Source organism: Excalfactoria chinensis, chromosome 18 (assembly GCF_039878825.1).
Source record: "Excalfactoria chinensis isolate bCotChi1 chromosome 18, bCotChi1.hap2, whole genome shotgun sequence".
NCBI lineage: Eukaryota > Metazoa > Chordata > Aves > Galliformes > Phasianidae > Excalfactoria > Excalfactoria chinensis.
In genome coordinates this window covers 1,486,753-1,514,199 of record NC_092842.1, presented here as the reverse complement: position 1 = coordinate 1,514,199, position 27,447 = coordinate 1,486,753, and the positions used below count along the sequence as shown (strand labels likewise).

Below are 27,447 nucleotides of genomic sequence, written 5' to 3'. Positions count from 1 at the left end.
CTTCAAAGGACCACGTTGCAGATCAAGACAAAAAAGATTAATGCTTAATTCCAAATATTAGATCCCCGGTGGGAAGGAAGATAAAACCTTTCCCTTTAAACTAATGACTAAATGGTCTCTTTGGGGATTAAAGGGATTTTAGCACCAGGGTGATGAATAGTTTTTAGCAAAGCGGGCGCATAACATTGTATAAATCACAATTAGGGAGAAGAAGGAAACAAGGGGGTGGGGATGGCTTGGAGCTTCCCCAGCATTTGCCTTTTGGGGACAGGCTTACCAGGAAGGAGCAGAGGAAGATGAATGACACGAAGTAGAAGTAGGCGAAGTCGCTGCCGCACTCGTTCTTGGTGAGGCCGGAGAGTGGGTCGCACGCCCTGTTGCTCAGGCATGACAGCATGATCTCATGCCAGGCCTCCCCCGTGGCACTCCTGTGGACAGGAAGGCAGAGGGGTGTGAGCTCATCTCCACCTATTAACTAAGCTAGTGGAAATGCGAATAGATGCAGTTTGCATTGCCCCCTTTAGAAGCGCCTGATGTTTCTGCCCTAGCATTGGCTGCAAGCCCAGCTGAGATGACGGGAAACAAACACAGCCTCATGTTTTCCCCCAGTAATTTCTGCACCATGTCTCAGAGGTGCCTTTAGGGCCACCCCACAGCTTCATGAAGAGCATAGCCCACTGCAGTGCTGCTCACAGCTACACAAAGCGGGTGCAAAGCTTTTCATTCTGCCACTGAGAGTTCAGGTCTGAAAAATACCCTTACAGTCACATAAGATGTGAACCCAGTTCCAAACACAATGAATTCCAGTGAGCAGGAGCACTGGGCAAAGACCTGGGACTGAGCCTGGAGCACAGGAATCCTTATTTACCCCACAGTAATAGCAATGGGAGTCAAAAGCTTGGACACTGAGCCAGGCTATAAGCCTTGCTCCTGGGCTCTGGGATGACCTGGTGCTCACTGCAAACTGAAACAGCTCCTAGATCACTCTGGTTTAGATAGCTTAAGACATCAGCAGCATTTAGTCCTTAAACCTCACTCCCTCGTGCAGAAACCTGCTTCCCATCACAGTCCTGCTGCCTCTGCCCACAACCTCCCACTGTGTGGCATTCAGAGTATTGGTTTGGAGTGGTTATTCTGAGCTGGAGAACTGCATTTCTACTTGGCTTCACAGAAACTATGCAAACCCAGGCCTATGCAGGATATCATTACCAGCACCGAGACGCAAAGACTTACTTGCCGCCCATCTGCAAGCCTTGTGGTATTTGATATCTGCTTACCTGAACAGAAGCATCAAGGCTTGAAGGAAGGTACGGAAATTATTGTGTCGATTGATGGAGGTTTCGTCATTCAGTGCAATGTTTCCAAATACCTGCCATAGAAAGCAGAAGGGGTTCAGGGCAAATACAGCCTGACGTGGGAGTCGTGAGCATAGGTGGATCAAGTGGAGTTAGGAGAAAAGGTACAAAAAGGATTTGCCCGGCTTCAAGGCAGACAGAAGTGATAGAAGTTGGTTTGCCTCATCCTAAGCCAGGTACTGATGCTGCTGCAGAGACAACAGCACACCCTGTTCCCATGGGACAAAACCAGGCTACTTACAGTCAGTATTAAAGCCAAAATTTTACCTGCATGCCAATAATGGCATAGATGAAGAAGAGCATTGCAATGAGAAGACACACATAAGGCAAGGCCTGTGGGAAAGGAGAAGAAAGGATTAACATTAACCAGTAGCATTTAATTCCTAGGCAGCATTGTGCTCTGCAGTATTTGTCCCTCAGGTAAAGGAGATGGGGAAAGAATTGGGACAATCCTGGAAGCCTTTGGCAGACAAAGCCCTGGAAGCAGCTATTCCTCAATTACAAACCAGACTGCGTTTTCCAAGAGCTCTGTACACATCCTTGCAGGCAGATAAGGAGGGAAAACACAATAAGGAGCTGTGCAGCAGGCAATGTGACTACCAGCAGGCACTGGCACTTCCTATGCATAATTGCCCAGGGACAAACCTCAATTTTTAATGACCTTGCTGTAAATTTAGTATGAGAAAACACATATAGCCAAGGAACGTGTCTCTGCTCTGAATTAGGCACGGTCTGCACCCCAGCAGGGTAAAAAGGTTCTGAGACAGAGAGAAGCCATTGATACTCAATGGCTGATGCTGGAGAAGCACACTGCATCTCACACTCCTTTTCCCTGTCTCCCACAGGCCCAACGCTCACCTTAAATGACTGCACAAAGGTCCAGAGCAAGATGCGGATAGTGTAACCCTGGCGAAGGAGCTTGATAAGTCTGGCTGCCCTGAAGAGCCGCAGGAAGCTGAGGTTGATGAAGTTGTCCTGCGGAAAGTAAAGGTTTTGTGTCCTTCAGAAATTAACGCGATGGGAAACCACAGCCCGCAAAAAAGAAATTAAAATTACCAGCTTCACGATCTAAGCAGCAAATCGGCCACCAGAAAACCTTCCAAAAGAAACATTCGTCAGTGCAGATCACTCCACATGCAGCAAGTATGAGAAAATCCCTCTCCACAAGAGCCCTCCCCTCTATCCTGGGTCAGTGACTGAAAAGGAAACGGCCCTTTCACGCTGTCCGTGGAGGTCCTGTTTGCTTTGAGTAAGGCAGATTTTCTCCTCTAAGGACTCAGGGAGAGGTAATGGTGCCATGTTCTCATTTTGTAAAGAATGAGATTGAGGTCTTGGTCAGCTTGCTTTTCTACCATGAATTGAACTTCAACCAAGACAGATGCGACAGACTGCGCATGTAGCCTCCACTTTAATAGAGAAAGGCATTGTCCAGTGAAGATTAAAGCATCCTTGAAAAACAGGGATGTTTTCTAACCTGGAGATTTCAAGTATTTATATCCAACTTGTGACTGGACAGGCTCATCAAGGAGAAATGGCACCAGCAAGACTTTGGAAGATGGATCACTGATAGCAAAATTGGTTGGGGAGGTGGAGCATCCAGCAGCAGGCAGGTGTCTTAGGAGCCTGCTGATTTTCTCATTATTATTACCTGTGCTTTCACAGGTGGATGAAAGAACTGCTGGAGATGGGGTCTGATTGCCATTCGTTTTGTGTGATTCTCCCCACCCCACACCCCCATCTTTCCTTTCCTTTATGGAAAAGAGGTTGCCTGCCCCAGCGAGCTAATCTAGAGAGGGTTCTTTCCAAAACAAAACATGCAAAAGCCAGATCCCTCTTGCCCTCCTGTTTGAAGGAGATGAAAAATATCCCCGCGTCCTGTACCTATTCCAATTCACTTGTTTGTGAATCTCTGATCGCAGCCACTCAATTTGACAGAGTTAACTAAAGAGAGAAAACAGCTCGCTTTCAACTGTCAAGCAGTGGAGGGGAAGCTACCATCATAAGGAGCTCTTCTTGGTAAAGATGAGCAGAGCCAGTCTTTCTCTCGTATCATCATTTTACCAGTCATATTAAAGTGACCCACATTTCTTGCTCATTTGGCTACAGAGCTCATGCTGAATTTGAGGGGGGGGGCTTGTTGGATCTATTCATTTCTTTAAATGCCAGCTCAGTTTTTGGGCCATTAGCATTGCATTCCACCAATCCCATCAAAGAGTTCAAGAAATCAGGCATGCACTTGGTTTCTCTCATGTTAAAAAGGCAAGCAGCTCAGAGTTAGGCACAGACCATATATCAGACTTAATCCTCAAATAAAGAGAAAAGAGTAGAGCACAGGTATGTTCCATGAAAGAGCAGACAACACCGAGCTCATTCAAGTCAGCAACAGAAAGCAGCTCTGGCAGGCAAAACACAAGCAAGGATTCCCCTGGGTTGGCCAAGGCTGGCAAAACAGGTGCTAAAATTCAACACCTGACTCTTAGCATTGGCATCTGTTTCACTTTTGTTGCATTGGTTACAGTCCCTTCACAACATACTGGTTGAACTCACCTTTGGTAAGGGATGTACAGAGGCAGGGACAGAGCGTGGCTGTGTAACCAAGGTGCCACCAGCAGCCTGGCCCTTACTGTCCTGATGGGGTGCATCCAAACCAGGGCTGAGGCTTAACCCAGAGCCCACTAATGCAGGAGCTGAGGGGACCCTATTCGTGGCACTATTTCAAGTCAGGCAAATCATTACCTTCAGAGCATCATCTTCCCCATCACAAGTCTAAGACTCCTCCAAGGAGCATACACACAGGCAGCATCTGCAGGATCTGGCTCTCTGTGTGTTGTTGCCTTACTTCCCTCTTCCCACATTAACACAGTTTAGCACCAAACCTTCACTCTGCTCAGACTTTGCTCTGATCTCCTATCATGGTTAGCACGATGCTCCACGTCTGCTTTGGTCAAACCTCACACAGGACATCCCTGTGCCAATTGAGGCTTTCTACATGACAGCTTTAGTACGAGCAGTGCCCCATTTGCAACCCAGGAAAATCCAGCATCACTCGTGTGCACAGAACTTGCAAAGAGGCAAAATCACACACGCCTGATACAGGCAGGAGGGCTTCACGTGTAACCCTCAGCACACCACTTAGAAAACCCATCCTTGGGCTGCTCAGCCCTCCAGGCATTATCAGAATGGCATGCAGTTAAAGGGGAAGCTCCACATTGCAATATTCCTCGTGGATAGCAGTGTTTTGCAAGGATTCTCCACCTATTAAGCTACCCCCATGCAGCACGTGGCACACACATGACTGTCTTCTGGATCACTAGGGTCTGTCTTTCCAGAGTTTTGCTTGTGTTTCTGTTGCACAGATGTTAAAGGCCACCGGGTGCTGACGTGAGGCATCACTGTTCAATGATTCTGTGATCCATCTGAGGAGCAGCCAACTGTGCTTGAAATATGCTTCTTTCTGGCCTGTTGCTATCATCCCAAAAGAGGAAGCGGATGGGGTTCTGGTAACAAAGGCATCAAGGGACTCAGATGTTAAGTTAAAGTAGATCCGAGGCATCCAAGAGTTTCTGTTAAGCTCCTGGCCTCATTCACGTTGTTCTCAATAGTAGCCAAGATAATTAACGATAGAACAATATTATTTTGGAGAATATTTCCAAACACGGAGCCTCCTATTTCCAAACACGGAGCCTCCTATTTCCAAAGACACCTCTGGAATCAGGCACCATCATTCCTAATGGGATCTGATGCCCAGTACTTCTCAGCTTCTTTCACAAGGTGGCTCCTGCAATTGACATGAGATGTTTGCTTTTGCATCCAGGGACTCCATGTCCGTTGCGGTGGCACCACACTTCCATGATCCAGCATTACAGAGTTTTCAAGGTTGAATCAAAAACAATCTTCCCCATAATTTCTCTTTTGATTTGGGAGAAGCAAGCCTGTAATGGCTTTAATCATCTCCTTTCTTTTTGTGCCTTACAATAACCACAGGCTTAGAAATAGCCGTAAGGTTGCCGTCATTCGACATTGTGCTCAGCGCATCTTATCTAAAAGGGAAGTGATAAAAGCTGCTGAGAACTGAATTTGGTGCCACTGCTTACAAATGGAAAGGTTTCCCATCCAGGCCATCCAGAAGCATCCTTCCCTCTCACCCTCATTCGATTTTCCATGAAAATAAAGCAAGTGGAAGCTTCCCCTTTATCAGTGTTGGGTGTTAACAAACAGAGGAGAAAGGGCTATTGGTAACTGCATTTGCCTCACGTCACCAATTAGCCAAGGGGAAGAAGATGCAGAACAGAAGCCAGTTTTGAGGCACGCTGCAGTGAGGCTTTTTCACCAGTGCAATCGGAAATCTCATCAAAACAAATCAAATCAAAGGAAAACGAGAGAAAATAAAAGCAGAGAATTGAAAGAATTGTTTAAATTCAATGAAACCAACCGTGTCCTATATGTGATGTTTTCATGGATGGATATTGGCAAGATTATTTTACAAATTTAGGTTTTTTGTTTGTTTGTTTGTTTTTTGAGCAGCAGGTGCACAACATACAGACGGAGACATGGTTTTCGCATTGTATGTTGATTGGATGGCGTGATTCAGCAGGTAGATAAGGAAAATAAAGAACAAAACAGGAAACAAAAAGAGAAAATGAGTAATCAGGACAAGCAAAAAAGGAAACTCTGAAAATTACACTGGAAAAGAAAAAACTCATCGGGCTTTTTGGGGGTGTTATTATTTTGTTTATGGGAATTGTATAAATTAAAGAATGCTTCAAACCAAAAGAGGTTCTGAGATCCTAAAGGTAACACAGACAGTGCAAAGTCGTTATTTGCATTTCTTTCTGCAATGCAAATCGGGGAGACAATTCACAAACACTTCTCATGACACTTTTTGTATTTCCAGGCACAGAAATAGATGTCAGTTTGCCATTACAACCCCATTGGGCCTCCTGGGGCCAGCTGTGGCCGCAAGGATGGCTTCTCCTTAATGCCACCTCTTTGCTGTTTTACTTCAATAACCGAGAGGGTTAAAAAACTGACATGCATGTTTTTGCCTAAGGAAATAAAAAAAAATAAGGTATGTATATTTCACTGCATTCACAAAGTAAATTGCGTATGAGACGATTACCAAAGTAAAATAAAGCCATTAGTCAATACATTTCTTTTCCTTTTATCTTGAGTTTTCAGTGGATCAAAGTACCGACGTAGAAAGGCTGGTGGAAGCCAAGTCTCTCAAGGTGAGACCGCCCAGGTGAGCAGGGTTAGTTGCCTCAGATGACACTTACAGTTGGAAAACCATAGATCACCATGTAGAAAATGGGCGCTCCTGCCCCTATTTGCCATCCTGACGTCAAAATCAAGTGGAAGATGTTCCTGTCCATGGCAAGGGGCGCTGCCCATAGGGCAAAGGAAGGAGAGCATCTTGTGGTGGCTCTGGGTCATGGCCAGTAATGACCTGATCTCTCTAGTAACTCTCAGCTCTGGGACACAGTGTAGAGCTGCTGTATTTCCAAGCAGCAAAAAATATGCTTGAGCTTCCAAAGCAGCTCTGGGGCACCTTGGGCTTCCCAAAGTGCCATGGGTCAGAGCTGCATATCCTGTGAATTACTGTGGACTCAACAAAGTGGGACCACAGCAGCACTGCCTCACCTTTCTGTTCACCTTCCAGCCTAGGTCCCATCAGTGTCCTTGGGCCTGGGAGGGGAGGAAGGGTGGCACTGAAGGGCCTGATATAGCTCTACCTACAATACGTGCCTCTGGATGAGGCGAGCGCACTGTGACAATCGGCCTGAAAGCTGCAATTATTTGCTGCCATTAACAGTTGTGTTACAAACACAATCTTTGGGGCACTGTTGCAAGCCCTCACTTGAATATTTCAGCAGCAATCCAATGCTTCAATGTCACCTTTAAGCTGACTAAGCTCCTTCCTCATGCCTCTTCAGTACGCTGCTCACGATGCATCTGAACTCCCAGCCCATTGCCCCAGCTGAGGCTCAGAGATGGATGCGCACAGCTTAAAAAACAGCACACTGGTGGCTACGAGAGCTATTCAGTGCAGGTGGGTGTGCTGCTGCAGACAGGCATGGGCTGGAGGGAGATCAGAGAAGCACCATATGAAAGAAGTTTTAAGAAACAAGGCTAGCAAGAAGGCAGGGGGACCTCTAGGTACTCTGCGGGGGGAAGAATGTGGGCAGGGAGACACACTGGCTGTGCAGAAATGCTGACGAAAGGGAAGGTATAGAGAGAGCAGAGCTCTAATTAGACTGTGGACGGAGAGGCAGCACTGAGAGGTAAGGGGCTGGAAAGGCAGCAGGGTTTATATGAAGGATGTTTGTGAACAGCTTCATATTGGATGCCCTGGTGAACTCCATCAGGCAGTCCTCCCCAAGGCTGGCTTGGTGGACATAATGAGTCAAACCAAGACTCTCAGTTATCAAGTGGGAGGACAAGGGAAAAGTGTATAGATGCTGGGGAGCCTAACTCTGTTGGATGTTGCTGTTTTAGAGGTAATTCCCTCTACAGAGGTATCCCTGAATCACTGCAATCCTTGATGCTGGAAACCAGAGAAACCAGTGCAGAGCAGAAGGTCTAAATAATTTTACCCTGTGTACTAAGAACAAGAGATAATGCAAAAGCCTATGATATTTGTCAGCTGTTAAACGAATACCATTTGCAAAGGGAGTAAAAGGTTTCAATTTTTCCTGTGTTTTCTGTACCAGCATTGTTAGATAATAATATGTTTTGTCAGAAACAGTGATAGGGTCTTCAGCACCAGCTGAATGTCCTGCAAAGAAGCCTGAAGACCACAGTACTTAGAGCACATAAAGCAGGTCTATAAGCAAATCTCAGGAACTAAGAAGAAAGAAGTATGGTAAAATTCAGATTCATTACATACAGATTTAGCATCATCAGCTAAAACATGCGCTGGGAGAGAAAAGGAGCTCATTTTTAAACTGGATAACATCAGATTGCAAAAGCTTCAGTTAGTTATTTGCTGCCCGTATGGAAAAATCCTCTAGAACTTAATGGCAAGTTTGTGCACTTAATGTAATCTCCAGGACTCATTAGCAGGGAGACTGGGGACATGGGATGAGCAGCCAATGAATACTATGGTGTAGTTACATCTTATTTTTTTACTAGTAATTGCCCTGCAGAACTTTTGAGAGCAGAATGGAAAACAAAGTTCCCCCAGGGCAGGCTGTGCAGGCTGGTGAGCTTCTGCCTGTGTTTATGTTCCTGTGCTCTCTCCTCTCATCTCCTTTTCCCTGCTCAATACAGGCTGGGATTCCCAGAGAACAGACATGATACTGGGGTATGCATGCGTGCCCTGCAAGGCACCTCGCACTACAAGCCAGCAGCTTTCATTAGACTCCTTTTGACATTGTGCCTCTATTAAATTCAAGAGGATTTTTCCATTAATAGGCAAAACCAGCTCAGGGTTAGAGCCTTCTGCTGAATGAGGAGAGCCTGCTTTCTGACAGTCATCAGCACCATCGCTCTCATCAGAGCTTTTGGCATGGAAGTCTTTGGGCCAGACAGCATCTCTGTGCAAAGAGCAGAGCTGATGGGAGCAGGTCACCCAAGGACTTCAGCACACCATAGGGCTGGTAGGGAGAAGGTGCAGTGTCCTGACAGGGTACAGCTTTATGGGTAAATGAAGAATATTGAGCAAATTGTACTTACCGCAATCTCTGTTACTAAAATATCAGTAATACTTCCCAACACTGTTACAAAATCAAAGACATTCCAGGCATCTCGGAAATAATTCTGTCAAATGAGAACACAAGGGGATAAGGAGATACAGGGGTTTATTATTTCTTTGCAAGACAATTTCTTTGGTTGTTTGCTTGCTTTTAAATCATGAAATACAAGCATTTTAGGTAGAGAGGGCACAGGTAAAAGAAATGAGGAAGGCACGTACCAGCACACCGAAGGCAATGATCTTCAGCACGCACTCCATTGAAAACATGGATGTAAAGACAATATTCAGGCATTTCAACATTTCTTCATATGCTTCTGGAGCATCATAGAACTAAACCAGGATGGAAGGAAGGCTGTTACTGGAAATCATTTATGATGGCAGAGTAAAAGCTTCCCAGCTGACTCAACTGGCTGCAAGGAGTTGGAGCATCCCCAAGGAGAGAACTAACTTTGTGCAGGCTGAACCAGGAGCTGCAGAACTCCAGAGCCCAGTTCCCATTCACACAGTGCCTCATCACAACCAAACCACCTCCCTCTGGGGATGGATGGAATCCCATGTGGCCTCTAAAAATCATATGAGGAAGAAGTGACAGTTGATCGTGCCAATCCACCCAGCTCTCACGTTGAGAGCATGAAACCTCTACAGCAAACACCACGTTTTTCTAGCCTCTAATTGCAAAGATTCAGTAACAGCTCACTAACCTTCATCATGAGAACAATAGTATTGAGTGCAATCATGACCATGATAAAATACTCAAAGGGAGGGGACACCACAAACTTCCACATCTTGTATTGAAATGACTGCTTGTTCTGGGGCATGTAGCGGGTCAGTGGCTTGGCACTTATGGCGAAGTCAATGCAGGCCCTCTACAAAACAAAAACAGGATGAAAAGAAGGCAAAAAAGGGGCTGGCAATTCAACTAATTTCTCATGAACAAACTGAGATAAAAACTCAAAACCTCCAAGTCTGTCATACTGCAAATGCGAGGGATACAGCTGAAATATATATATATATATGTGTGTGTATATATATATATATATATATATATATTGGTAAATCATGTCCAAATATGCCACTTTATTTTGGACTTTCTGTTCAAACAGACAAACAGTTGAAACGCTGCAGGATTGATTAAAAGTCATCTCTTTTAATCAAAGATCAGGTTCCAGTTTCACAGTTTTTGAAGGAAAAGAAGGGTGTTTTTTGGAACCGCAGGCAGACCCGACAAAGGAGTTTTACAAACACTACAATTCTACCTGCGTTCATGAAGAAACTGGATATGCTTGTGGAAGAACAGCACAGAGCTGCTGCTAACTACAGCGAGACCATTGCTCTTCCCAAGGCATCTTTTGGCTGCTGCAATACCGTCTCAGCCAAGCAAAAACAGGCTGGTGAGGGCAGCTTTCCACTGGGGAGCAGCAGCAACTTTCCCTTTGATTTCCGATGAGCAGCCATTGAAATGCCAAAGGCTCCTGTCTCCTTTTGCACATATATGCCTGAGCTAACAATCAGCACTGCCTCCACTCTGCAGCAGAGGTGTGAGCCTCAGGGATAAGGGACACTGCTTAGCTAAAGTGCAGCATCTGGGGACTCTCCCTGGTTTTGTTTTTAAGCAAAAGCCTGTAAGTGAAAGCCTGTAAGGGGACTGATGTCTATAGTCTCTAAGTCCTGCATTCAGCACATGACATCACATGTTCTGAAGCCCCTCCTAGTGCAGCAGGGATGAAGAGGCTGCCCCCTCAGCATCAAAGTGCTCTGAACCCCCAAGGTGCCACCTCCCCCAGCTGCTCAATCTATAAGATGCGGGTACCTCATTTTTCTCTAGGCTGCATTCTGACATCACTTTATCTCCTTGCTCTTGGAAGGTGATGATGATTAACGCCACAAAGATGTTCACAAAGAAAAAAGGGAAGACAACAAAATACACCACGTAAAAGATAGACATTTCCATTCGGTAGCCAGGGCTGGGACCCTGTTCCTCGTAGGTAGCATCCACTGAGTGTTTCAGCACACTGCAAGCAAGCGCAAAGAGAGAAGAAAAGTCAATGAAATCACTGTGAAGCACCAATGATACTTTAACAGACATCCACCGGCCTTCACTTGCATGGAGGGTCTTCCACATATGCTCAGGTCAAACCTGTTCCCATCTCTGCGATTAGGAAGAAGTTTTCCTTGAGGATACCTTTAGGGAAACCCTCTGTTTCCAACATGCCAATGAATGGTGGTGATTTACTACGTACAGATCCACATATCCACCCTGGACAAGTGAGGGGAGAGGATATAGATAGATCTGGCTTCTCTTCTGCTCTGGTTAATACGAATGAAATAAGAGTGGGAAGAGAGGTACTGATGGTCTTTGAGTACCCAGGGGAACACAAGGGTTTGAAGAGTGGAGACTAATGCTGGTTTAATCTTTATTTTACCAAACAGCTGAATGTGGAGGACAGGAAAGTCCGGCCACACAGAGATCCCTAATCATGAACATAATCTGTGTGTCCCAGCAGAAATGTCTGCCAAAATAAAGTCATATGTTGAACAACACATACAATCTGCGGGCTCAAGTATATCCAATACACGTTCAGCTTGGGCACAATGCTTTTCCCCCTCCTTTTTTTACATCTCTGTGATAAATTGTGCACATAAGGTGTGTATGTCCAGGAGAAAAATGCCTAAGCACCAGTGTACAAGAAGGGCACTGAGAATGCTACCCACTGACACACTCCATATCCACACAAGGGAGAGTTAATCTTGGCTGACAAAGACTATTCTTGTTTGCCACGTCATCTGTTCTGTACAAGTCCCTGAGCCACAGAAAGCTGCCACTACCTCTGACCAAAAGCTGGTGGTCCCTGCCAGCCCCATGTACTCACGTTGGCCATCCTTCTCCTGTGGAGACAGTGAAAAGTGTCAGCAGAGCCCACAGCACGTTGTCGTAATGGAACTCGTATTTTTTCCATTCCCTGGGCTGCGCCTCCACCTCGTTTTTTTCATAGTCAAGGTACTGACCCCTGGGAACAACAGAGATTCAGACCAAATGGGAGAGTTAAACCATATCAGTCGTGCTATAACCCAGTGAGAGCATTGGAAAGCCCCAGTAACAGACTCCAGCTGTACAGAGCCAAGAAACGGCCCCAAGGTTAGCAGAATCACAGAATGGTGTGGGTTGGAAGGGACCTTAAAGCCCTTCTAGTTTCAACCTCTGCCTTAAGAAGGGACACCTCCCACCAGGTCAGGTTGTTCAAACATAGGTAATATAAGTAGAGGCTAGAGGAGCTGTAGGGCTGGGCCTGAGGCTTAGGAATGAAATAAACATCTTCAGTACATTGGGCAAATCCAGCAGCTAACAGCATGGTGACCTCCAAATTGCCTGACCTATAGAAAAAGCCAAAGGGAAAATTCACCTCTATGGTAACTATACTGAAGCACCACTCTTACTTACAAGAGCCCTCACCAAGCCCAGCAGATACCCAAGTGATGCAGCTTCTGGACAGCCAGGGAAACCTTGGGGTCCCTCCACAGCCCCTGCTCCTGCCATACCTGCAATCCTTCTCCAGCTCTTTCGACTCATCGGTGCAATAGAAGAATCTGCCTTTGAAGAGCTGCACAGCAATGACAGCAAAGATGAACATGAAGAGCATATAAACAATGAGGATGTTGAGGACGTTCTTCAGGGAGTTCACCACGCAGTCGAAGACAGCCTGGAGATAACAAGACAACGAGGTTAAGGGGTCAGAAGACAGGCAAAGGGCATTACCCTGGCATCTAGCATTGGCCCACAGATGAGAGCAGCTACTTAATGCCTATTGCGTGTGTGCTTTCATTGCCTTGCACACCAGGTGTTTGGTAGGAGAAAACACTGGCTTCCTACAACTCCTGCTTGCACAATGAGTTTGGTGTGCCACTGAATTGGTTTTTTTTTTTGGTGCTGCCCACAAAATCAACAGAGAAATATTAGCCCTAAGCAAACATTCCCATGGCAATTTATGCAATGAGAAACGTTACTCGTGTTTAATTTATTCACAGCGGATAGGGGAAAAACCTCATGAAATTTGCCACTCACTGGCTGTTGCTTGAACTGTTTGAATAACAGGGAAAATAGAACAGATGCAAAACAACCAAATGCTCTGAACGGTAATGAAGTGCCTATCAAAATTAAGTATGAATAATCTGGGGAGCATATGTCACTTCTGAACTCCCCGCGAATAACTTCTCGTCCATTTATTATTTGGTTATTAGTCACCGATTCATTGTTACAAGTAATTTGCAGCTTCATTTTAGTCGGAGGAGTTTGTCGTAATAATAGAAACGGAGCTGCCCGAGCACTGGGCTTACACAAAGCTGTTTCTGTTTCTCTGAATGGAAGGGAATAATTCTCAGAATTAGGCTCCTAATGCAACACAGAAACCCAAAATTAAAACACTGGAAGTATCTCTAATCACTCTATTAATCTTGCTGATTGTTGCATACAAGATCTCATCCAGGAAAAAAAAGAACTTGGAAAGCAAACCATGTGAATCTGAGCTGTGCTTCACGAGGGTTTCTGAATAGTCCTTTAGAAATGGTAAAAATCACTCTGTAAAATGACTTGGAAGTAAGGGAGTCATTCAACAAAAAGCAAACGCTCTGCATTCTGCAATAAGACTGAGCTACTCCTGCCTGTTGCACGACCCCAAGCATTGTGCATTGCAGATTTCTAAACAAATAAAGACCATTTGCTGCATTGTTCAACGTTACACTTCCTTATCTTCTGAGGGAAATTCAGTACACATAAAAATGCATGAACTGAAAGCTATTTAGGCATGAATTGAGGGTAAGGACAAAGGCAAATCTGTATAATAAGTAACTCTAATTTCTACGTAGCGCTGTGTGGAAACAGGAACGGTCAGACATTGTTTCACCACTGCAAAAGCACCCCTCGTTTCTCCCCCATCTCTCACAGAGAAGAGCCTGAGAGCACTAATGAGACACAAAGACATTCTCTAATAGATATTGCAGAGCTCCAAAACACAGAAATGATTCAATTTTGCAACATCTCCCACCCTCCTTGCAGGGCTGGCTCCGTCTCAAAGCATTCTTGTGATGGTGCTGAATAAGTAACCACAAGACATTACATCTACTTCACTTTCCAGCTTAGCATTCCGGAGATGAAAGGGTACCGCTATCAAACCTCACACCATACATTCCTTAACAGAAGAGATGAACAGATTAGAACTCCTCCTACAGCAATGACATTTCTCTTTAGACAGACTGTGGAGAACCTATTTTCTGGCGTATCGTTTCTAGGAGCATCACACGGACAAACAGCCATTTAATTTGCGTGCAACTTTCCTTCCTTTCTTCTTTTAAGACATTGGATTTTTATAGGGGTTCACAATAATTCATCAACTGCATACGATGGTTGCAAAATTAACAAGCGTTTGACTTCTGCCAAACATCTGCATGGCTATTTTTAATAACTCTGGCAAGGAGACTAATTGCAACAAAACAAAAGGGAACAAAAGTAGCTTGGATGAAGTGAACTCCATCAGCTTCCACTCAGACCTGCTGCAGACCTCCAAGGGAAGAAAGCTTTGGGGGTTGTTCTCTAACCTTTAGTTTTGGCAGCCGTTTAATGGTCTTCAGTGGTCGTAGGACCCGCAGAACCCGCAGCGACTTGATCGTGTTGATGTCCTTGCCTTTGGTTCCTCTGCAAGGTATGAAAGGCACAAGAACAACAGAGGGAATCGTTTGGTCCTCGGGTCACTAGCAAACCAACCAGCGCTACCCAGGGGTGTCATGTGTTTGTGTTGGGTGCCATCCTCCCCTTGGATGCAGAGGACTGCAGGTGACCACTCACTTGTGATGTGTGGAGGGAAGCTGAGTCAGGACATGGACACTGCCCCAGACTCAGCCCCTTGTGCTCTCCAGCACTTCCCACCTTACTTCTAAGCATTCCCAAGGCACCAGTGGCTTTCCTACCCCAGATCCCTTCTGGCAGCACTCACAGCTGGGCAGCACGTACATTGATGCCACTGGGAGGTTCACTTCAAAAGTGAGAAGGTCACACTGGGTGCTCATCCTGCCCCAGGCAGCTTGGGAAGACAAGAGGACATTTCTGTGTGCTTCTGGTACCCCTCTAACAGGGAAGTTGTACTTGGCAGGCAGTGATCAGATGGGACTGGAGACTTTGTGGTGAGAGACAGTGCTGTGCTCAGGACCAGAGCTGCTCTGTGTGCCCATACCCTTGTCCTCAGGTCTCTTTTGGAAGACATGCTACCAAACCCATGCTGGATCATGTAATATGATGGCATATTACATGCCTGGAACAGCACCAGGGCAACTCCCCACTTAGGCATGCAGGCACTGTAAGTCACCCTTCTTTTTTAGCTTCTGTGTGTGCATGACATGAGGCCATTTCTCTTGTCGCCATAAGGTGGGACTAGGGGAAGAAAGGAGCTACTTTTCTCGTGCACTTCCAAATTAAATGGATAAGAATTCTTTCCCTCCCCACATGGTTACATCTTCCAATCCAACTGCAAAGAAATCAATAAAAAAAACCCCAGCATTCTCCTTCATTTAGTATGAAGTGAAAATGGGATGGAAATCTTTAACAGGGTTTAATTCATGACTGGAGGTTTGGGTCTGAGGCTGAACTGGAGTAACACAGGTGGGAATGAACAACATGTTGAGCAGATGCTGATATACCTACGCTAGTCGTCAGCTTGCTAACGAAGTTTGTCTAACAGGAAAGCAATACAAACACAAACAACACCAGAGACCCCTCACATTATGTGTGGGGAGTGAGCTGCAAAGCCTACCCACAGCCTGTTAGCAGCCAGCCCTCTGTGCTGTGATAGAGAAGTATGGAGACCGGGAAGAAATTACCTCCTTTTGTGGGAAACTGACCCTTCTGAGCCCTTTAGAGTGACTTTTTGCAATCTGGTCACTTCTAACATACTAGAAATTCAACACTAAGACTGTGTTACTCAGTAGAAATACTGGGACAGAATCTACAGCCTGGAAACACACATTCCTGTGTCATAGACAGAATTTGTGACACAATTATCCATAACTGCTGTTGTCCATGTGGTTGCGCTAATGCTTATGGAGTTACAGGACTGATTTCATACCACAGAAGAGCCATTACATATTTAAAAGGACCCTTTAATCTGGTCTGCATGAAGCAGACACAGACAGCACAGTTAAGCTGGTTTTCTCTTTAGGTTTGAGGACAAATGAAGATTTGCTCCATGTTCGGCTTTGCATACTTGCTTTCAAATCACCAGCTACTATGGAGCAAGAAGCAGAGCAGGAGTGAAATAGGAGCTGGGGGATGCAGGGGTGAGAGAAAAGCAAAGGAGAGAGGGCTGAGGGGCAACAGGAGGGAAAAAAAAGCATATAGGAGGAGGAAGGGACACCTTGGTCTGGAAATCTATTAAATCTTTGTAGCCATGTTTCTGGCTTGTAGATACACCCACAGTCCAGCTCAGCAGCGCTGCCTCCTGCAGGTAGCAATTGAACCTCGACAGTCCTCAACTGGTTCAAGGCTGAACCACAGAAAATTTCCATCCTGTGTCTCTCAGTATTCCTGATCCAGGAGACCTGAAATCCTATTTGCTGTGCTGCTTTTTATTTGTGCCAAATAACAATTGCAGCAATAAGGCCTCCGGAAAGCAGAGCCTGAAATGGGAACAAAGATGATTCTTGGCTCTGAAGGAGCCATCTCAGGTATTACAGGGCTGGCCCAGGTATGGAGCAATAACCTCTGTGGGTTTAATACTGGCGGATGGTTAACCCAGCCTTGTGGGGACAGCAAATCCTTCCTCTTCACTGCACGATGCATTAAGTGGCTTTTCCCTAAGGAAGTGTGCAGACTGCCCTGAGAGCTGGGCAGTGAAGGGAGACACCTCCAGTCCTAAGAAATTCCTTCTGCCTGAACGAAGGACACTAAGAAGAGTTGATTTTATTTTCCTTTCTTTCAGGCGCCCAAGCAAATAAAGAGTATGAGCTGATTAAACGTTAATGGGATTTATGATCTAAGCCATACAGAGGATCCTGAAGAATCTTACTTCTTGTCACTAAGAGCTTTACCACAAGAGCAAGCTTTTCTGAGGGGCCGCTGCTCAGAATCAAAGCACTGCAAGCCGCTAAATGGTGCCCTCAAGTAATTTTGGTGCTGATCTATTGTGGTTGCTGAGATTCTGGTCAAAGGCAGCACCTGTCACCTGACTTTCTAGTCTGCTTTTATCCCGTGGTTAAAGGAAATTGGAATGAATGAGAACTGTTAAGGGTTAGACAACGTTTAGATAACGTTTCACTGAGTAATGTGACAGAGGGGTCGATGCAATGGGTGTAACATGGACCATTTCCACAGTGGTAAGTGTGTGTACACACATTTGACAGGCATAACAGTGCAGCAAGATACAGGAATAACATATTACCCCATGAAACTCCTAGAGAGAGATTCCAGCAAGAAGAAGACAAAGAAAGAGCAGAGTCAATGACAAACATAAGGCTATACAGTGCACCCCATGCAACTGCAGACACGTGTTGGCAGAGAAGCCCTTCCCATCCCACTCCCATCGAGTCACCATGGTAAAAATAAACACGCAAGAAAGCAACAGAATGGCTGTGCAGCAATACCCACACAACCCCCCAGAGCTTCAGCCCTTCTAGACGTGATACTTGGAGACAGGCTTGGGTGGGCAATATTGGTGATAGGCAGGCAGTTGGACTACGTGATCCTGGAGGCCTTTTCCAACCTTAACAATTCTGTGATTCTATAAGTAGGCAGGGTGAATACACCTTCATCCCTCCGACACTTTGGGAGGTTAGATCTTGGGTTGTATTTTAGGGAGTAGTGTGAAACTCTCTATGTCTCAGCCACCCTTCCAATGCCAAAAATGGAAAGAATGCAATCTCTTTGCTCCTATTCATCAGCTATTTCTGTGGAACAAGTGGGCTTTTCCACCTAGGGCTGGTAAATTTGGATGACAGATTTACTAGCTCGCTTTAAGCTCCTCTGCTTCTGTTTCCCTAAGGACTAAAATATGTCTGTGTGTTTGTGGCAAATTTACCTCTAGAAAAAGAACGTGTTTCCCTTTGAAATGCATTGCCAAATGGAGGACGTTATTATCATTGTTATTATTATTTTATCATCACTATTATCAGTCTTTCCAGCATCTCCACTGGGGATCTTGCTTTCAAAAACATTTAAACGACAGCAAAGCACGGAACATCTTCAAAAGCCGCAGGCAGAAAGGCTGGCTTGAAAGACTGAGTTGAACGTCGTGTACCTTGCAGCAGTGACTGATACCATCTCATATGGCTAAATAAACAGTCTGCTGCAATATTCCAAGTAGAGGTAGGTCTGTTTTTTACCTGTGTTTTTGGGGACACATCACATCACCTTGACTGGACACCCAGCAGGTCAAGAACAAATTTAACTCACACCATCTGGATGGCAACCACACACTCCTGCAAACGGAGACCACTAACAGCTACATTAAGTATGTTCTTACATTGACATCAGTGATGGGTGACAGGACTCTGGTATTTTCAAGAACCCACTAACAAAACAATGGATTTCCTGCTTTCAGATTAGAGCAGAGATAGCAGAAGGCTTCTCTCAATTCTGTGTCAGCAGTTTCCCTTGCCAGCTGAAATATGGGCACGTAGCAGCAGCTACAGTGATAATAAAAAGCACAGAAGAAAATTCAAATGTTTCCGAGCCTCGGAAATAGGTTTGACTCACTTTAATCTGGAAGATAGTAAATAGGCAGACAGGTTTTATGCATTCACTTTTGTAAATCCCCGTTCAATAATTGCTCAAAGAGCATGTAAAATAGAAACAGCTCGGGGCACGCTATTACCAAGCACAGTCAGGGGATGTACAAGTAATTTATTTAAAAGCCGATGAGGGGTTGTTAGATATTCACGGTCCAGTGTGAGCAATGGGAAACCAGAGCACAAAAAAGACTCGGAAGGATTAAAAATCATTCATTCTAATGGAGAACTCGTCCAAAATAAAATCTTTGTGAAGTGAAAACATTTTCGAGGCAAACCCTGATGTTTGCTCTTACGGCTCAGAAGAATTTACCCACTATCCCTTCCCCAGTCTGCCTATAATGTTTGTATTCCTAATGGGAAAAGGGAAAACCTCAATGAAGCAGAGCTGGGTAATACTGCTATGCATGCTGACATGAGGGCTGCTCCAAAAGTAATGCCTCCTATTCTATTGCACTGTCCCACAACATCATAGCCAGACGTTAGTGGTACAGCATTAATGGTGGTGAATATGCTGAGAATTTGCTATATCAAACAGTGCTATTGTGCTCTTTGCATGTGTTACAGTTTCTATAAAAATAAACAGGAGGCATTACTTTCAGAGCAACCTATGTACCTTTGACTAATATTATTTAACTTCTATTTCTCTTTTCAGCCTTTCTAGCTCAGAACAGCCTACCTTAAAACAGAGAAATCATTTTCCTTCAGAGGAGGTGAGTGATGATCAACAGTGACAAACTCTCTAACAAGGGATGGGATGGCATCCTCCTCTCAACATACTTGTACTGGGCACAAATTGTCTTCAATACATTCTACTTCATAAAGCAGAAATGCTGTTTCTCAACCGATTCAAAGATCATTCCAGAAATTCCATGCCCTGTTCCTCTCCTGCCTGCAGGAGTCCACTCATTGTAGACACCTGTTCTTATATCCAGCATTCACTATGAAGAACAATAGATCTAACATACAAATGTTACAGCTCTCATGTGAAGGGGGTCGTCTTGATACCTCAGATAACGAAAACCTCCTGAGAAATACCAGACAACATCACCAGAAAGATCCCAGTATCCTTTTATACTGGGCAGCAACACATAAGCACGCCAGAAGAGCAGCAGATACGGCCATCTGCCCCAAAATTACTATCAGACTGAAGGAAGCAAGACACGCTTCCACAGTTCCCTGGCAAAGGTGAATGGGTTTTCTCATTAGCAAGTAAAACACTGCTTATTTCTTCATCTTCACTAATCATCGTGTCAACAAACAGGTGAGTGGATTTTGGGCTTGGGCTGCTAATCGTTCCCTGTAATTATTCATGTCTAATTTAGCAGAAAATTAAACTGGCCAATTCCCAAAGCCTATTTTTTCCAGGTCAAGCCCTAGAGCTTCTCAGGAACATTTTTGCAGCACAGTGACTCCGTGCCCCAGAAATACAGGGGGGTAAATTTCTTTCTGCCATTCAACTCTTGAGTTCCCCAAACTCTGATGAACCTGCAGGGCTTTTCCTCTGGTCTGCCCTGAGGAAAAAGTGTTCAAACTAAGAGCTAATCTTCATTTTATAACAACAAATTGCTGCCTAAAACCCTTTATGACACTAAAGAAGCACACGGAACCTTATTTAATGTCATAAATAGAGGGAGCAATTAGCATTAAAGGGAAACTCTCTGGAAATACAAATACACTGAACGAGAGAGGAGGAGCAGAAATACCAAAGTCTATGAATCATAAATGTGAATCATAAGCATCCATAACTCTAGAAATAATGTTCTCTAAGTTCACTGAGCTCTCAGCTCCATTTATCAACTATTTTTCCATCGTAATGATGATTTTTAAAGCCATTCCTTGAAGAGAAAAGACTGCCCCAAACTGAGCGAACCCTGCATCACAGGCCTGCCTCCTCCACAGCTGATTCCAATAGAAACCAGGATGATAAGGAAAATGCACTTACGAGAAGGCAAATGCCACCAAGGCCCCACTGACCACAATGAAGTCCAAGATGTTCCACAGGTCACGGAAATAGGAGCCAGGGTGGAGTAACAGCCCCAGGTCAATCATCTGAGGAGAAAACACGTCAAAAGAATGAGATTGAGCAAAGCAAGTATCAAATTAATGTTAATGAGGCACAGAGGAACATCCTCAATCAATGACCTTTCACAAACCTTTCTTCAAGGTTTGACACCAGCAGGGCAATGTTGAGATATTGAGTCAAGCTGCATATCTCCATAAGCACACAAAGAGCTCTGTCACAGCCAAATCTGAAGCCCATAAACTATAGCCAAATGCATGCCAGAAAACCACACTAACTGTTGTATAAATTCTTTTCCTATACACATTAATTTATATGAACAGACGTCTGAGCGTGATAAGAGTTTAATTTGATACTACCTCAGTCCTACCAGCTTAGTAGGAATTAATGCTGGGAATAGGATGAGGATGAGAAGACCCACAGCCAAATGCAGCAAAGAAAACTCCCACTCTGGATCACTTGCTAAAGGATGCTGCCCATTGCACAGCCTTGTTCGCTTCTCTATGAGGCCGATTCTTCCTTAAATGCTGGTAAGAATCTTCTAAAAGAAATGCTCAACTCAAAACTCGATAAAACAAGCATCAGCTGCTACCGATATTCTCGATCAGCATCAAAAGAAAATGGAAGGAGCAGACGTGTCTCAGTGAGGTTCATCAGCTGCTGAGTCCTGAGCCACGCACAGACATTTCTGCATCGTGCACCCACCTTTCTCAGCCTCTTACACAACCACAGCTACTAAAGATATCTTTATTTTCCTCTGTGAAATGTGAGACTGAAAAGAATTAGGAAGGCGGCTACAGAGAAGCATCTGCTACGCATTGGCTACCTCTGAATGCTGTTCCTGATTTAAAGCTTTTCATCACCAACACCCCCAGCAAGCTCTGCTGCACTCCACCCTCTTTCTGCAGGTTCCCAGAAATAGATGAGTGTGAATCTGATAGGCGAGGTGAGCATTTGTGTGGAAAGACTCTTACCTTGATCACCATCTCGAAGGTAAAAACGCCCGTAAATATATAATCCAAGTACTTCAGAGCCTACATTGGAGAGAGAAATAAGTGTCAGGGGAGATCGCACATTGAGATGATCTGCACGTGGGCCAAGTGTAAAAGGTTTCTTTTTAGCCATGGTCTGCCAGCCACGGTGCTGATGGATAAATACCCTCTTCGTGGAGGCTGTTGGACACTTTAGGCATACACTTAAATCAAATCCTTTCAACCCTTAGCATTTTTAAGCAGTCCCTGTCAGACTACAGAGTGTGTGCCCACGGGTTGCTTCAGTGCACCTGCATACACAGCACGTTTAAGAAAGCAAATTGGATATTACAAATCAAACTATTTGAACATCCTTTCCTAGAGAGCTTGTTTGCCAGCATCTGTGTAGAGGTCTGGCTTTTTCTGCTGTAACTGATAATAACATTATTAAAGACATCGGGAGCATAAGAGAGTGATAAAATCCCTTTGTTAAAGCTCATTGCACGGTTATTAAGGATGTGGAAGAAAGATCGCTTGTAGATACTTCAGCTCATTACCTCTATAGGGATTCCTTCATCCTCGTTGGAAAAAGATGATACTGACAAGACTGAAAGGCAGGAGGCCAGCTGCACACCACAGATAATTACGTTGAAGATTCTCAAATCAGGCAACTGCATCTTGCAGTTTGTGAACTTAACCCCCAGCTCTGCATGCTCACAGGTGCCCACATAATAGGCTTGGGTACGCCCTGCTCCCTGCTGCAATGAGCAGTGCTGCACTGCTGGGGGCCAAGCACCCATTATCTCAGAACATGAACCTTCTGAGTTTGGCTTCGTACCCATGCATAAATAGATTTTTCTACTGATTCTACTCATTATGCCAAGGCAACAAGCCACTTTCACACCACTGTTTGCTGCCTCGGATTTTGCTCCTTTGGAGATGGGAATGGAAGCTGCACACGCATAACTGCTGGGAGAAGCAGCACAGCTTTATTCTGGTCATACTGGCCAGTACTCACATCGTTCCTCGGTGATTCTGCTTGGACGGGATCTTCTGCTGCCAGGGCAATGCTGCTGAGAGCAATGACGATGAGGATGACCATCTCAAAGTAGCGCAGGTTGACGATGTAATGGAACAGACGCCGGATCCTGTGAACAACAGAAGCACATGGAGGAATGCTGCAGGTGCTGGAAGCAGTGCCCCACAGCAGTAAGTACAGCATGACAGCACAAGGGCAGTGTTCAACAAAAGCAACTTCTTTAGGATTCCTATCACAATAACGATAAGGGGATATAAACCAGGATTAACGGCTTTAATCTCAAGTTTGCAACAGTTCTGTGGTGAGATTTACGATAAGACATTTAACATCTCCTTACTGCTCCTTCTGCAAGGCAGTGATGCGCATTTATCACAAGAGCCCTATCAGAAGAAAGGAACCAAGTCTGAATGCCTGAAAGACAAATTATATGCCCCCCAAACCTATTCGCTTTGAACTCACAATCCCTCTAATATCAAATAACCCCTTTGAAATTGATATGCTTTATGTAGTTTGAGACCCTCCACTGAATCTGGCACTGTAACCATGACTGTTAGTTCTCGTAAGCTCCCTCTTGCCAAGCACCTCCTCCTGTGCTTTATTCTAAGCTATCCCTTACAAGCTGGACAAATACTAGAACATACCATATTTGATGAGTTTAATCTTCTGGTTCATAAATTGTGTCTGAGAAAAGTAGCAAATGCTTCATTTTCTAAGCAAAGCAAAACTATTCACCCATTTCAGCTCATTTGAACCCAGTTCACAAACCCTTCGCAGCAAATGCAGAGAACTCTACTTTTGCCCATTGAACACAGGACTTCAGTTCTGCCCAAGAATCAAATTATACGCGCAACCAACCAACAACCCTGTTAGAGGAGAATGTAATTCAATCACTGTATGGCGTTATCTCTAAGCAAAGCTCTAAAGAGTCAGATTTCACTTTTCACATTGACTTACATCTTCCTTTTCTCTGGATTACTAATGGATGCAGAATGAAAAAGAATTACAAATATCAAGGGTACAGATTTGATATGAAACTACACGAAGGAAAATGTTGCGGCTTCCTGAATTCCTTACTCTACTCCTTGACAATAGAGGGTTATCAACTATGTTCTCTATGAAGCCATACGAACAAAAACCAACGTTTTCAACAACATTTGTAATTGTAATTCAAATTCAATTCATCGCAGAAATAACATCTTTATTTTTAGATCTTCATCATTCATAACAAGTGATGAGAAGCAGAAGTATGAGTAAACCCGCCAGCGGTGCTGGAGAAACCACCACAATGCACGTGTGTATAAAAAGGGTGGGTGGCACTTGGAAAGTGATACATCTCATTAATGTTTCCCAAACGTCTTCTGCCTTCTGGTAGGATCTGGATCCCCTGTGGGGTTCGGAAGGGAGCGGGTTAGAAATAGATGGGGTGAAAATCTTCCCAAGCCAGAAAGCAGACAGACCTTTCTAGAGAACAAATCAGCAGCCATCAATCACATACAGGGCCAACCAGTTGGGTTTGCGTCTTGCCCAGGAAAAGAGAAACAAATTGCTGGCATTCCTAGGGCTGGGAATTCATCTTGTTATTCCTTTTGGGTCTTGTGTTATAAAACCTCACCTCTGGGCAAGCTTTTTTTTCTTTTATTTAGAGATATAAACAAGAAAACCACCACCAAATCCTGGAACATGAGGCTCAGGAAGAGGTGAGAAAAGACAATCACATGCAGCAAATGACAAAGTTTTGCTGCTTTTTTGTCTGCACTGCCTGCTGCTCAGCTCAGACCCTTTTGGACCTGGGGCTTCCCACCTCCAGTTCTCAGCGCTGCCTTTAGCAACGCTTCTGTAGCCAACACTCACTGTTGGCGGCCACGTCACAACAAAAAAGAATTGAGATTCCAAATAAAGGGGAAATCCTGTTTCCTTACCAAATCAGAATCCAATCTCCATAATTCAAGACTGTCCCAGACAGCTTAATTTTCTGCTGCACTGTGAGTGCACCCCAACTAATGCTCTCCCTCCCATTAGCAGAATTTTAGACAAATTCAAAGGAAATTATTTGAAATAGTACAGCATTATCACAGCATTCTGATAAGGGAGGGCTCTCTGCACTTTCAGCTCAGTTATCCTGAGGATTTCTGAGGTTTCACAGGCAGGTGGCTGGAGAAAGCCAAAGAGAACAACCATCTCTTTCATAGATCTCACACAAAAGGGGTTCTTGTCTTCAGTTCATTTCCTTTGGAGATTAGATTAGCAGCAGTTTGGGTCATTCTCTGTCTCTTATACCTGGCACTGAGAGACAGTCTCCAGTTTTCCCCACTGATACAGCTGCACAGGCAGAATGTACAGCCCTGGAGCAGGCAGTGACTCATAGAATCATAGAATAGCCTGGGTTGAAAAGGACCTCAAAGATCCACCTGCTTTGTGCAGGTTAGCTAACCACTAGACCAGGCTGCCCAGAGCCACATCCATCAGCCTGGCCTTGAATGCATCCAAGGACGGGGCATCCACAACCAACCTGGGCAGTGGTGTAGGCTGAATTACTTTATGGGTACTTGCATTTAAAGGAGAGATTCAGCCTGCGAGACCACAGCTTCCGCCACAGATGCATTTCTGATGTCAACGATGAGCACGTGGGGCTGCCCCTCTTTGTTCCACTGACTGCACAGGCATCCAGAATGTCTCACTGGGACAGTGGAGAGTCAACCACTGTTCTCTTTAATCAGCTTGCCACAGGAAGGGTCTGAGCCTACTTCTGAAACCTGAACATGCAGAGGACAACCTCAGAGAACAGCGACTAAGACATGCAACACATCGACCCGGGCCAGAGAGAAACAGTCACATCTGCTCCTGGCAGATATCTGGGTTGGCAGAAGCTTCAAACGCTCTCTGTTGCCCTAAGTTACTGCTTTAAGTGACTCATAGGCCTTTATGCTACAATTATTACAACCCCCGCTGCACTTGTCTAGTCCTGCAGCCCTTCAAAACGACACATCCTCTATTTACAGCCTTTGCGTACAAAGTGCCCCGTGAGGCAGAGATGCCTGAAGCAGAAGAAATGCTGTAATCCCAACAGACCCCACAAGCTGCACTCTCAGCCTTAGGAAATGAGAAAACAATATTCGTGTCTTTCCAGTTCAAAGTTTGTGGTGATACGGGAGTCATAGAATGAAAAAAAATACCAATTCCAGCAGACGATCCGACAAGGATTTGCTGCCATCAGAACCACCTCCTGCCTGCAGCTTCCGGAAGCATCATCTCCCAGTGCTGCCCATTGCACTCATCCTTGGCAGGCACATTTCCTGCAGTGATCTACAGCTGAGGAAGGGTCTGCCTAAACCATCATCGTTTCCCTTTACTGGCAATCGATCCTCCTAGGAAAGCTGAGCTGAACAGCAGTATCTGTTTTGCAGCCTCTGTGAACCTTTATTTGATTTTCCAGTGCGTTTGATAGGCAGAGATGAAGATTGAGCTAATGATGTTTGTCTGAATACCCATGCCTGAAGTATATGTAACCCACGTGCACCATCTAAGAGCCAAAAGACTTACGGGTTCGTCGGACTTAGGATGAACATGGAACTGTAAGGCAAGATTGGTTTAGGCCCGTTTTTCGTCAAGTCGTCAACATCCTTCTTCTCTTCTGCTTTACTTTCGAACTCAACGTTGTTCACTGGAACGTGAATTAAAGGGGAACAGAAATCAAAGAGTTAAAAATGTATCTCCCCTCTGCACAGAGCAGGCTGCCTGCAACAGCTGGATATGCAAACAATGCAGCTGGGATACAAACCAGCTCTGAATATGTTGATTAAATGTGATGAACAATCATTTGATTATTATCACTGCTATTTACTTGCAGTACTGCAATTATACTTCTTAACCACTATACTGATGAGCAATATAGCAGAAATGGGCAGGAAATGAAGATGCCCGGTGCAGACAAAGAAACCTTGCATTGATTTGTACAAGAGCTGCCAAACTGGGGATGGAGAACCCATCCCAAATATCACAAACCACTACGGAGAGATCAGCTAGGGATCTATGGAAAGAAAAGAAGGCGATGAGTCCAACCAACCTCATGATTCTGAACCTTCCCCTATAGATGAGTTGCGGGATTGGCTTTGCAGAATGTAAAAGAACAAATTCATAGATGAGCTTTAATAATATTTGGCTTAAGAGTTGGAAAGGACTTCTTGAACCACCAGGTTCCATGTCTGCATCGTGCACCTCAGTTTTAGCATTGCTCCCCATGTACAAAAGTGCCATATTCCATCTCACACCAGGCTTTCAACTTACACAACCCTGTTTTAGGAGATCATTCTGAATCTCATTCCCAAAAGGCTGGAAATGCATTCTACAATTTCCACTATAAGTTTACTTGCAGTGGGTTTATAAGATTATTTACTTAAGATTATGTTCCATATACGAACTGGGAGACATTTCAGACTGCAAATGCTTTTCTCAGACAGACAGATTCACTTCTCTATTAATTCACAGGAGCTGGTATCCAAAACCCTCACTCACTTATAACACCTTAGAAGCAGGTTTTTTTAATCACCTTTTATTTTGCAACAAAAGGACATTTCATTGTGTGTGAGTGACACCTTCAATAA

General features: G+C 44.7%; 1 protein-coding gene across 2 annotated transcripts in view; it reads right to left on the bottom strand.

Moving 5' to 3' along the window:
- The window catches only part of CACNA1B (calcium voltage-gated channel subunit alpha1 B), a 199,015-nt gene that overhangs the window by 26,531 nt on the left and 145,037 nt on the right, over positions 1–27,447 (bottom strand). For both annotated transcript variants that reach the window (XM_072352738.1, XM_072352737.1), the window contains exons 23-37: positions 26,387–26,507; positions 22,826–22,955; positions 21,811–21,870; positions 20,759–20,865; positions 14,638–14,734; positions 12,586–12,746; positions 11,919–12,056; positions 10,859–11,060; positions 9,750–9,914; positions 9,268–9,378; positions 9,030–9,113; positions 2,214–2,330; positions 1,623–1,688; positions 1,278–1,369; positions 278–428 (exon numbers count right to left, since the gene is read on the bottom strand). In XM_072352738.1, the coding sequence (XP_072208839.1) occupies positions 278–428; positions 1,278–1,369; positions 1,623–1,688; positions 2,214–2,330; positions 9,030–9,113; positions 9,268–9,378; positions 9,750–9,914; positions 10,859–11,060; positions 11,919–12,056; positions 12,586–12,746; positions 14,638–14,734; positions 20,759–20,865; positions 21,811–21,870; positions 22,826–22,955; positions 26,387–26,507 (1,802 nt within the window). The remainder of the gene's footprint in view (positions 1–277; positions 429–1,277; positions 1,370–1,622; positions 1,689–2,213; positions 2,331–9,029; positions 9,114–9,267; positions 9,379–9,749; positions 9,915–10,858; positions 11,061–11,918; positions 12,057–12,585; positions 12,747–14,637; positions 14,735–20,758; positions 20,866–21,810; positions 21,871–22,825; positions 22,956–26,386; positions 26,508–27,447) is intronic.